Source organism: Hippocampus zosterae, chromosome 5, assembly GCF_025434085.1.
Source record: "Hippocampus zosterae strain Florida chromosome 5, ASM2543408v3, whole genome shotgun sequence".
NCBI classification, from domain to species: Eukaryota; Metazoa; Chordata; class Actinopteri; order Syngnathiformes; family Syngnathidae; genus Hippocampus; species Hippocampus zosterae.
Window position 1 is genome coordinate 21,200,357 of NC_067455.1, and position 12,562 is coordinate 21,212,918.

The window sequence follows — 12,562 nt, forward strand, 5'->3', positions numbered from 1 at the left end:
TGGCTCGAGTTCAGGGACCTTCAATAGTCAAAAAATGTCATTCACTTTACATTTGGCATGGGTTGACCAACCCGTGTGCGATTCTGTGCAGTGCCGTGGCCGTAATTATAGTGTGTCCGAACAGAGGGCAGAAGTCTTAATAGTTTCATGTTATTCTGCCATTTGTTTGACTTCCTCTCAGTCACTTGCCGCTGCACCAGTTGACGAAGAAGCCCACTCTTGGGGGCCGAGCTTAATGCCAAAGGGCCTAACGGAAGGCATTAAACCCATACAATAGACTCTGGATGCCACGTGACTGATCCCCACGTGAATTTGTTTACGCAGCCAAGCTGGATCGTAATGGTGGCAGGCAAATGATTTACAATGGAGAGCAGTCATAAGTTTAACTTTTATGAGTCAATATTCCGTCCAAGTGAATTTACATCTCACTTTGATGACATGGACACAATGACTTTCATGTGCTAGCTGCACCGGTCCCTATCAAGCAGCTAGAGTGCTTTATACAACTGTCGCAATGGCAGATGGAGAGAACTAGTTTGGTCTGTCCTTGCGATCACTCATTGTGAGCGGGCGCGCCGGCCCGCTTGCTCGCGGCCTCCATGCCACGGGCCGGAGGAACCGAACACTGGCGATACACGTTGGTTCCTCTTTTGGCCGCCTGTGGAATGCTCACTCCTTCTTTTATGTGTGGCACCCTGGTGCACAACAGCAGTCTACCATTGTCAAAGTGTGGTGTTTCCTCATCTTAGCAACACATTTCCTCCCCTGCCAAAATAGCATTTTTTACATTAAGTGGAGTGTATCTTGGGATGTATGTTGTCAACGTCCGGAGCTCTGAGTATTAATTTTGAAAAACGATTTTGACCTGAGCATGTATTGCAGTCGTAAGAGTGCACTACGTGTCCTAGTTTGTTCAAGTGTAGTTTTTGTTATATTACTGCAATAGTATCCATCCATCCATCCATCCATCCATCCATCCATCCATCCATCCATCCATCCATTTTCAAATCAGCTTATCCGCACAAGGGTTGCAGACATGCTGGAGGTGATGCTAGCCGTCTTCGGGCAGTAGGCGGGCTACATCGTGAACTGGTTGCCAGCTAATCATAGGGCACACACAGACAAACAACCCTTCACACTCACAATCACACCTCGGGACAATTTTGAGTGTTCCATTAACCTGCCACACATGTTTTTGGAATGTGGGAGGAAAGCGTAGTACCCGGAGAAAACTCATAACAGGCACAAGGAGAACATGCAAACTCCACATAGGAAGGCCGGATATATATAAATATGTGTGCTGATCTGTTTGTCAATGCTGAAAAAATGAGTTGAGTGTCTTGGTTAGGGCTAGGGAATGAGGCCAAGCCCTGGGGACTATAAGTAGGCAAGGGCGGCCCTGGTCGTATGGTGTGCGAAAGCATTTGGCTTGACAGGCAGAAGTTCCTTGGAATGCACATTCAGCCAATCACATATGTAACCAGCAAGCTGCCATCCTGTTTGTACTAATATTGCGATAGGTGTGTTATTGATGCACAAAACCTTTACACGAACACGAGCAGTACTGCGTGACAGACTAAATGCGAGTTGAGCTATTCTTGTGACGCGATTGCATAGAAGGTCAATACGGTTTGTGTAGATAGGTGCAAATCTGTAAAGGAGCCAATTCAATAAGTGAGTGGCAAGATTAAGGTTTTTTTCAGTACATTGACTGTTTATTGTCATAATTATTACCTTTTCTGAGCATTTTGGGAGGTTTTAAATTATTCCACCAATGCATTACAATGGGCATCAATTACACATGGATTAAAACCATTAGTGGACTGGACTGGTCTCTATCCCCCACGAATGGTGGGGATCAACTGTACAGGGAATATTCTTCTGATTGGATCACTGATATATATATATATATATATATATATGTGTCAGGAATTGTATTTCTATATATATATATATATATATATATATATATATATATATATATATATATATATATATATATATATTAGGGATGTGAATCTCAGCACTGAGGACGATTCGATACACATCTCGATGCACTACCAGCGATGCGATACTTAAACGATACATGGAATTTTCTGGCGATACGATGCGATACGTTTCACCGTCGTCACGATGTGATACGATGCGGTACACATTAAGTTCAAATCAATGCGATCCGATACAATACAATGCAATTTGTTGTGATATTGTGCAATTAAACATGATGCAAATAAGCAAAGAAAAAAAGTTTTAAAAAGATGGAATTCAGTATGGAATTACAAAAAGGATACCACTTTATTCCTTATAAACAGTAGAACTTGTAAAACAACTTACTGTATTTAAGCCCTTTCAACTTATTATTTAAGCCGTTTTGTGCAAAGAAAATGTAAACAATTTGGCATCTGAGACTCACACGAACAGACTACTCTCACTGAGTGTCTTTATATATATATATATATATATATATATATATATATATATATATATATATATATATATATATATATATATATATATATATATATATATATAATTTTAATCTGTAGCACAAGATGTCCACCCATCCACTGTAAGTGCAACTCTTTGCGCACTGTTCAGCGACACAGTAATCTCACTTCTCACTTTGTTGTACAGATAGGGAATGTTTGTAAGTGAACACAGACCTGTCTGGTATTTTATACCTGGGTTCCAAAACGCGCACGAGCTGTCTGAAACACTCGTTGTCCATGCTGTAAGGCTAGAGGTCTTTGTATATGAAATATGCAGTGGCCTTAGTTATAGCCATTGTGCGGTCACAGTGAGTTGCAAGGGGACTACCAAAATAAGAGGCGATTTTTTTCCTGATCCTGACCTGATTTGCCAAGAGTTTCTCCGTTGTCCGACGAGGAACTGGGCGGGGAAGCGGGGGAGCGGGCGGGAAACTTCGGTGATGTGGTGCCATCGTTTTAAGTGGGTCTGCATATTTGTGGTGCTGCCATTGTATGGCTTCTTAGTGCGACAATCCTTGCAAATTACGGAGGTTTTATCAATCTTTCCGTCTTTCTTTTCGAAGCCGTAGTATTTCCAAACATAAGATTTGAATATTCATTCATTCATCTTCCTAACCGCTTGATCCTCACTAGGGTCGCGGGGGGTGCTGGAGCCTATCCCAGCTGTCTCCGGGAAGTAGGCGGGGGACACCCTGAATCGGTTGCCAGCCAATCGCAGGGCACACAGAAACGAACAACCATTCGCACACACACTCACACCTAGGGACAATTTAGAGTGTTCAATCAGCCTGCCATGCATATTTTTGGAATGTGGGAGGAAACCGGAGCACCCGGAGAAAACCCACGCAGGCCCGGGGAGAACATGCAGACTCCACACAGGGAGGCCGGAGCTGGAATCGAACCTGGTACCTCTGCACTGTGAAGCTGTGAATCGGTTGCCCTGCGATTGGCTGGCAACCGATTCAGGGTGTCCCCCGCCTACTGCCCGATGACAGCTGGGATAGGCTCCAGCACCCCCCGCGACCCTAGTGAGGATCAAGCGGCTCGGAAGATGAATGAATGAATGAATGAATGAATATATATATATATATATATATATATATATATAGGCGGCCCGGTAGTCCAGTGGTTAGCACGTCGGCTTCACAGTGCAGAGGTACCGGGTTCGATTCCAGCTCCGGCCTCCCTGTGTGGAGTTTGCATGTTCTCCCCGGGCCTGCGTGGGTTTTTTCCGGGTGCTCCGGTTTCCTCCCACATTCCAAAAATATGCGTGGCAGGCTGATTGAACACTCTAAATTGTCCCTAGGTGTGAGTGCGAGTGCGAATGGTTGTTCGTCTCTGTGTGCCCTGCGATTGGCTGGCAACCGATTCAGGGTGTCCCCCGCCTACTGCCCGGAGACAGCTGGGATAGGCTCCAGCGGTTAGGAAGATGAATGAATGAATGAATGAATATATATATATATATATATATATATATATATATATATATATATATATATATATATATATATATATATATATATGTTTTAACTGTGTTTGGCCTCAAAATACTGATGGTGTAAGACCTACTCTTATTTTACTTTTGTTATTTGTCTCTTTAAAGTTAATTTCTGGGATGACTAAAGCACATACTGTATGACAAAGTGAAAGTTAGACAATTTGCTCACAGTGTCAGGAATTGTTGCAAGTGGTCTTCGGGCTAAATGGCAGTACTGTTGATCCAGCTGTCTTACAACATCCAGTTTATAAACTGCAGCTCCACAAGTGCTCCCAAAGAGGATATGTGGCTCTCTAACCACAAGCTCATTTGACTGTTACCATGGTAAGAGTAAAAATAAAAAAAATATATAAATGGAAAAATAGTTTTTCACTCGTGGCTGGATGTGTAACAGTGTGTGGTTTCAAACACCCGGGAGGAATGCATCTTGTCATAGCTGCCTACTAAAATTGCGCAACTGTGTTTCGTGCAGCCATCTACTCTCTACTCTGTTCTTTTCCTACATTCAGAACTGCTATGGATTGATGTGCTCCTCTAAAGTCCTTGAATACTTCCCCTTTGCTTTTAACTGGACTCTGGCCATGAGAGGGCACTCCCCCTGACACAGGGAGACGAAAAGGAGACAGATGCACATAGGGGAGATGTGATCTCGGGATAGAAATCTGATATCATGTCTGTGAGTGCTGAAAAGGTTGACTGTAACGCAAAGTTCTTTTTATAGGTATGCAAGAGTTATCAGCTCATTTCAAGTGCGGAGCTCTAATGTTAGCTTGCGATAAACCTTTAAGCTGCATTGCCGTGTTGCACCATTTTAAGGATCCGTGAAACAGACTTGCAGTTCTTCTGTTAAACATACTACAGATGAATAATTCCTGTCCTTATCGCGTACAGACATTCTCCGAATTATATTGAAATATAATGACTTCACAAAGTTTTGCCCTTTAACACGTTGTAAATATGTGTCTGAATTTATTAGTCTTAATTTCAGTCATTCCAAAATTGTGGAATTACACCTTTGATGTACAATGCTATACCTTACCGTTGGTAACCTACATGCATGAATAATGAATGGCTCCAGGATGAATGTGTGCCATCTGGTTCTTCTCGCTTTCTTGAACTATATCAGAGTTTAGAAAAGCCCATGCACTGAGCTGGTGTGTGTGACACACCAAAGGGTGTGTGTCAGCTAGCAACAGTGTTAGTTTAAAGGTGTGTGTGTGTGTGTGTGTGTGTGTGTGTATGCGTGTGCGTGTGCGTGTGCGTGTGCGTGTGCGTGTGCGTGTGTGTGTGTGTGTGTGAGCGTAGATATTCCAGAAGGTGTGTACTTTAGTGTGTGAATGGGTGTTTCTGTCGAAGTCACAGAGCCGATAAACATGTGCCCAGACACACTTCATTGGCGTGTTGCTCCATTCATTTGAATCTGCTCTTTTTTGCCATTAATCAGTTTATAGTAGATGGTTTTCTTCACTTCCTCTTTGATGCTGTTGTATTTACTTAACTGAGAACTTTTTTCCGTGCATATTTTTTTCCATAAGGAATTGAGAGGGAAGGTAGGAGGAGCCCAGCCCGAGTGTGCTTCGCTCTCTTTCTCTTCCACACACTCACATGCACTCTCTCTCTTCCATTCTGTCATTGCCATCCCAGAAGAACGGAGCAACACTTTATGCTGTGAGGCGACAGAATTTGAATTTTGTTTGAATGACATTTGGATGGATTATTCTTTTTCTTCAACAAAACTTGAGAGATCAACAAGAAAACAAGCGTGAGAAAGTAAGGGGTCATATTTCACTGACGTTGTTCTTTCATTTACGTCTAAATGAATTGAAGCACGTCTTTTGACGCTGAACTTTTTTTTCCTCACAGTAAGACGTGTGGTCTGTTGAGTCTTATTTTTTTCTACTTTGAGATAGTTTAGACATAAAGCAAAATGGTTGCGGGTATGCTCATGTCCATGCGTGACCTGAGGGCAATCTACGAGGTTCTCTTTCGAGATGGAGTCATGGTGGCCAAAAAGGACAAGAGACCTCAGACCAAGCATCCTGAGGTACAAGGAGTGTGCAACCTACAAATAATCCGTGCTATGGGATCACTTAAATCCAGAGGCTTTGTGAAGGAAACATTTGCCTGGAGACATTTCTACTGGTACCTTACCAATGAGGGTATTGTTTACCTGCGTGACTACCTCCACTTGCCGCTGGAAATTGTTCCTGCCTCTTTGCAGAGGTTTAAGAAATCAACATCCACTCTGGTCATGGCGCAACGGGCTGCAAAGGTCCAATCTGTTGAAGGTCCTACATCTTACGTGCCCAAACCAAGGCTTAGGGGTGAAGCTGAAAGCCAAGAAGCAGTGGCAGAGCGTCAAAGCTACCGCCATCGGATGATGGCTCCCAGAGAAAAAGAGGGCTACTCTGACAGGACCCCCAGATTCAGGGGCCGTCCACTGTCTTCAGAATCTGTTCGGCCTAAACAAATGGATAACCCATCTCTTTTGTGGTTGACAAAGGGGAACAGCCCTCAGGGTGAATCAATCCCGATGGACCACTCACATCAGCAGTCTGATGTGAGCAATGAGAAGGCAACATCTCAAGAGAAAGAAGCATCTGAAGTGCAAAAGGAGAAACAATTGAGTTTTTTTTCTACTTCAAAGGCATCGGGGAAAAACGATCTGTCAAAGTCCTCTCTGACTGCCGGATCCCCCAAAGCAGCCCCACTGCTGACTGTCGCTCCTCTTGCTGAGGCTATAGATGCTACACCTCCAGGAATCAAACGTGGGCCCTCGCGCCCTGAAGTCAACACAGACAAGCTGAAAATTGCAGATGCTTGTAAAATGATTACCAGCGATTCATCTAGTTTAGCACGTCCTCAAACAGAGATCAAAAAGGCGGTCAATAAAGAGGCTGTTCTGCAGGTTAAATCTTACATCACAGCCACTTCTGTGCCAGCAACTGATAAGGTAAATGCTTTGACCTCTCGGTCTGCTGCCCAGGGAAGTACCACTTCGGTGACAGAAAATCATACAGCCACCAATGTCATAACCAAAACCACCACCGATGATGTCAAAGAAAAAATGAAAGCTAATGCTGAAGCAGAACTTGGCACAACTGAAATCGTAGCTGATAAAGTAAAGAAAAATAAAATGGCTAAACCAGCTTCTCAGGAAACATCCAAACTACGAACCAATACTGATCTTTCTGTAATGAAACACACCAATAAAGATGCAGTGGAAGAAGAGCTCAAAAGAGCAATTGTGAAAAAGGAATCAGCGAAAAATTCTGGTTCAAAGAACCAAGTTGAATCTGAAATAATTAATGAAAAGCCCAAAACTACATCAACAGTAGCCATCATTCAGGAAACAACCAAATCTCAACCAGTGAAGTCTGCGGATGCAGAAGAAATGCCTACAATTAAAGAAGCTCAGAATCTCTCTGTGACACCAGCAAAGTCTCAAAATGAAGAAAAGTGTGAGAATACACAAGTGGAGTCCTCAGTAACTGAAGTTATTACAACCACTGTCACAGATAGTACCGAGAAGGCAAAACCAGACAAAAACAAAACCGCAACAAAACAAAAGAAAACTGAGGTAAATGCAAGTCAAGGTGTTAAGAAAGAAGAGTCACCATCACCTGAAGAAGCATGTATAACACCCTCTCCAATCTCTATGTCTTTGGAACAAGGCACTTATCGTGGGCTCAGTCAAACTATTGTGCCCACTGAACTGGCCATTGAAAACAAACAAGTGATTGTGGCAAACTCTAAATCCAAGCGAAAGAAAAAGAAATCTCAAGCAGAGAAAATCAAGAGTAGTGATGGTACACCTGAGACAACGGAAGAAGGCAAAAATGAGAAGGTCAAGGCCCATGACGTCGAAACAATGCCAGAGGGACCATCTTCAACACAGACAAAAAAGGCTGAGGCAAAATTAAATAATGATCGGGAGCAAGAAATCGATGCCTCTAAACAAATGGCAGTGACACCGTTGGGGGAAACCTCTAAACAAGCAAAGGCTATTTCTGAAGAGTCAACCTTGCCATTTGGCAAGAACGCTGCAGTGCCCCGAGTGGCTCATCCAGAATCTGCACAAATCGAATGCACTCTGCCTGACATGGACTCAAAGACACGTGGGGAAATCACTCCTGCTAAATTGGAAAAAGTGACAGAGCCATTGCAAGTACATGCCCCGCCGAACAAAAAACGAGTGAAATTGTTAAAAAGCTTGAACAGTAAAGATGTGGTTGAGACTTCAGTGTGTTCAACTAAAAAGCTGGAAGCGGAAACACCGCTATCCACTGAAATGACACCTTTGCCTGGGGACACAGTGAAAGACAGCTCCCTTGTGACCTCTGAACTGCAAAAACATCATGATCCTCCAAATACGACTCCTGAAAGAATGTGCAGCGAGGAAACCAGACTGGCAGCAGCTGTGCTCTCTCAGGCCCCAGCAGACAAAGGGGGGGTGGAGCCAGAACTGCTCTTTGCAGAAAAAATCAAGCAGGAGGTTCCAAAAGCAAAAACATCCTCCACTGTGAGGGAAGCACCCAAAGCCAAAGAATTAGCGTCAGCAGAGCCAGTGGTAACAGCCGAGGCAGCTGTAGCTCAGGCACGGGCCAACCCCCTTGTCAAGCAAGAGGAGCCTCCCATAGTTGCACAACATTCAGCCACTCCGGCAGCAGAGTGCAGCGCAGCAAATCAGCTCTGGGTGTCAGAGGCCTTAAAGAAGGAGGAAGAGAAGAAGAGGGACTTGCAGGAGGACACACCCTCTCCCACTGCAGCACCCGAAAGTGCCCGGCCTCACCTGGGGGACACCGTTCTCTCTGCAAGCCCGGAAACAGACGAGGGCAACATGAAGAGGAAAATTGTAGTGGTCGAAGAGATTGTTGAGGTGAAACAGCTTGTTAGTCCTCAGGCAACTGGGGAGCAGACGAGTCCACAAACTGTGCAGCCTAAGGCAGAAGAAGATGAAGAATTGGACTTGGATGTTTTGGAAGAGATAGCCATAGAGAGGGCACTTTTGTCAGGGGCGCCGGCTGCCAGGGTGCATGGAGCTTCACCTGAGGCAAGCTGGGACCACTCACTGGAGGAGCCAGAGGACAAGACATGGCCTAACTTCGTTGAAGGTTTGTTTACCTAATTACTCTACTTCCTGTATCTTTCCCCAGTGCACTTTTGTCTCTTCGAGTGGATCTAAATGAACACCATGCTCTAATGATTACTCTGAGAATATAGACAAACTACCATCTGTTCTTTGTTTCCTGTTAAAATGGATTGAGGCATGTATAATTGTAAAGCACAGCATCTTTTGAGTAAGACCACTCAACTGTCTCTTTCTGAATAGAGAGTGTGAAAAAATCAATTGAGGAATGCGTGGGATTGAATTAACTGAGTGTGATTGATCGGTTCTCTGTTAGGCTGTTGTAACATACCTGGGATATTTTCTAGCCAATGTCACTTATCACATAGAAGTGATGTACTTTTAATCCAAAGTACATCACAAAGCTAAAACGAAATCTTTGGATAAAAGTTCAAATTAAGAATCGATCCAAAGATTCCATGCATTTCCCTTTGCACCGCAGGCACTTGATTAAACAGAAACAAAATCCATATTTTTAGTTTCGTTGGGGAATTGATCTGCAAAGGAGTCAAGTGAAAGTCATTCTCTCTGGGACCATGTTTTTCCAATGAGATTGTGCAGATCTGAGGTCACTCCAGCAAGGTGGGGCTGCTTGCTGAGATTCGGCCTCGCCTGGTCCCTGCAGAGATACTTGTGATCCATGACCACATTGAAGTGAAGGAGGTGTGGTACTTTTGGGAGCCTTTCTCACCCTTTCACTCGCAATAATACTTGCTGTTAAAATATGTTCATGACACTAACGTGTGCTGTGGCTGTATCTTGGTTGTCCAATCAGCCTGATGTGTGTATGTGTGTGTGTGTGTGTGTGTGAGAGAGAGAGGTTTGATGACATTCCATTATGCAATAGCATGTGTAGGATTTGAGAAGTATGCATGCAATGTGATATGAGCTCTGTAAAGTTGCCTCTTTTTTTTTTCTTTTTTTTCCCGGATTCCTGAAACTAGTTACCCATCTGGTTTGATGCTTAACATGTGTGTTAAATTTGAGTATTGGCACTGGATTGTGTTCTTGTGACTCAGATGATATGGCGATGAAAAGTGAAGTGCACACAACAGTCCTGCTCACGTGACTGAGTAGAGCACTCGAAGGGTGTAAGAAGTGCTTCACATGGGCGTTGTCTAGCGTGGCTGTGAGTAATAGGCAAGGAGTGAGGGAATAACTTGTTCATGGCTCTCCTGTTGTATTTGTTTGGTTTAACACATGACAGGGATCTGGATCTAATTAGCAGACATGATTCAATCTGTAGCAGAAATGACATGACAAAGTATCAATACATGCAGTTTGCCAGATACTGGACCACTAATCAAACATAGTATAAAGACTTTTCTTATTTTTGATGAAAGTACCTGTATTTGAAATCTTTTATCTTTTGTAGTTTTGGTCTCTGAAGTAAGTTAGAAGGAGTAAGTTAAGGCTCAAGAGTTTCAATCAATAATCTGTCAGTATTTGGTGTCCCACTGCTGACATCTGCTGTTCATTCCCAACCGGTGTGGTCTTTGACTGCTAATGTCAACAAGTTTTGACAGGTGGTACTCGGGTATCTGTGTCCTTCTGATTTGACCTTCACTGAGTGTTAATCACAGGTTGTCACTATTTTTAGTATTGTGATTATTTGTGGTTGTGGGGTTTTTGTTTGTTTTTTTGCCTGCCTGCAGACGGCGATACTACTGGATGTATGTTTACTTTTCTTTATCTAAAATGATTTTTTTGTGATGTTCCATTGACATATTATCAATAGAGTGAGAGTTTGGATAATGTTCTGTTTGGAGCTGTGTGGCGACTGTGCACATTCCACGCTTGAATCTGGTAGACATGCTTTGAGAAAGTGTTTCAACTCTGCCCACGAATGGCACAAGTGACAATGGGACTTGAAGACAGTATGGACGTTCCACTGAGGTCCTCCTTGTTGTGAACTGAACTGTTGCCCAATGCATACTTGTGTAACTGCTTCAATGAACAATTACACTATGTTCGAGCTCAGGGGCCCTTTCATTGTGGTTATGCACCACATTGGCTCTGTGGCAAAAGCAAACGGTTCCCAAATTGAAGGGTTTAAATTAAAAACTTAATTAAAAAAACTGTTTAGCTTGCAAAGATTTGTACCTTCTCTGTAAATGCCAGTGTTTGAAATTCAGATGACCACTGAAATGAAAACAGGGGTCAACATTTTTTTTTAATCAGAGATGCAGGAATACTTTTCTAGATTTATTTTTTGTGCTCATTCCGAACCCGAACATTTTTTTTCCAATAGCACATCAGGTTTTCATTTTAATAATTATACAACGATAATGTGACTCCTTAACATATTTAGTGATATTTACAAATTAAGGGAATGGTGGTCAATGGCTCTGTGGAGTTTGAATGTTCTCCCCATGCCAGCTTGGGCTTTCTCCGGGTATTCCGGTTGCCTCCCACATTTCAAAATCATTCATTGTAGGTTCATGCAATACCCTAAATTGTCCCTAGGTGGGATTGAGCGTGTGAATGGTTGTCTGTTGATGTGTGGCCTGCGATTGGCTGGCAACCAGTTCAGGGTGTCACCCCCCTACTGCCCGATGACAGCTGGGATGGGCTCCAACACGCCCGCAGCCCTTGTGAGGGAGGATGAGCAGCTTACAAAATGAGAAAATGGATGGCTGCTTTATGTTCAGTAAGGTAGATTTTTTTAATGTACTGCATTTATTTATTTCATAGCTATAAATTACGGTGCATGGTTTAATATGTTTTGCACAAGCTTTTTTGGGTCAAACCCCAAAACATCAAATGAAAATATCTCAAAACCATCAAATGGTCGATATTCCAAGTCGGAAAAAATGCAACAGCTGTTGCAGTTTTTCTGACATACAGTGGGTGACATAGTTGGAGACAAACTGTAAATGGGGATGCAGTGGGCAACATAATGGGACACATAATGGGAGCTTACCGAGATGATAGATGGGGACAGAGTTGGCGACATTGTGGGTTCAGTTAAAATATTTACGACATTAGTCATGTCCCAGGGCAACATCGAAGTTGCCCTGGGACATGACTAATGTCCCTTAATTCAACAAGCTGCACTTGTTGAATTAAGACTTTTCTTTTTGTTTTACATCCATGTTCTCCTGATTCTGTTGGGAAGAAATTATCCTTTGCATGCTTGTCTCTTTCCCCTTTGACAATGTGTGTTGAAGGAAAATATTTACATATGGACAAATGCTTAAAATGCATTAGCTATGTGTGAACAGTGAGGCTGATGAAATATATTTTCCACAGTTCTTGGAAATCGCCCACATGGATTCTCTATGTAGGGGCCTTCTTTTCACAATGAACGTCAGGTAAATTAATTACATTTCAAGTTTGCTCCCAAGACTCAGGGTTGAATTGCTTTTAACGTTGCAGAAAACCGAAACGTGTTGACAACCCTGTGATGGGTGTCTTGTGAATTTAACGAAGCAAACTATATTTAGA

At 43.0% G+C, this 12,562-nt stretch overlaps 1 protein-coding gene across 21 annotated transcripts in view; it reads left to right on the top strand.

Moving 5' to 3' along the window:
- plecb (plectin b) overlaps positions 1-12,562 on the top strand; it is a 116,438-nt gene that overhangs the window by 54,022 nt on the left and 49,854 nt on the right. For 7 of the 21 annotated variants that reach the window (XM_052064543.1, XM_052064545.1, XM_052064548.1 and 4 more), the window contains exon 1: positions 5,354-9,101. The exons of 12 other annotated variants lie outside the window; for them this stretch is intronic. In XM_052064543.1, the coding sequence (XP_051920503.1) occupies positions 5,915-9,101 (3,187 nt within the window). In that variant the 5' untranslated portion in view covers positions 5,354-5,914. Of the gene's footprint in view, positions 1-5,353; positions 9,102-12,562 lie in introns of those variants that run through there. 2 more of the 21 variants (XM_052064544.1, XM_052064568.1) reach the window with 2 other exon arrangements.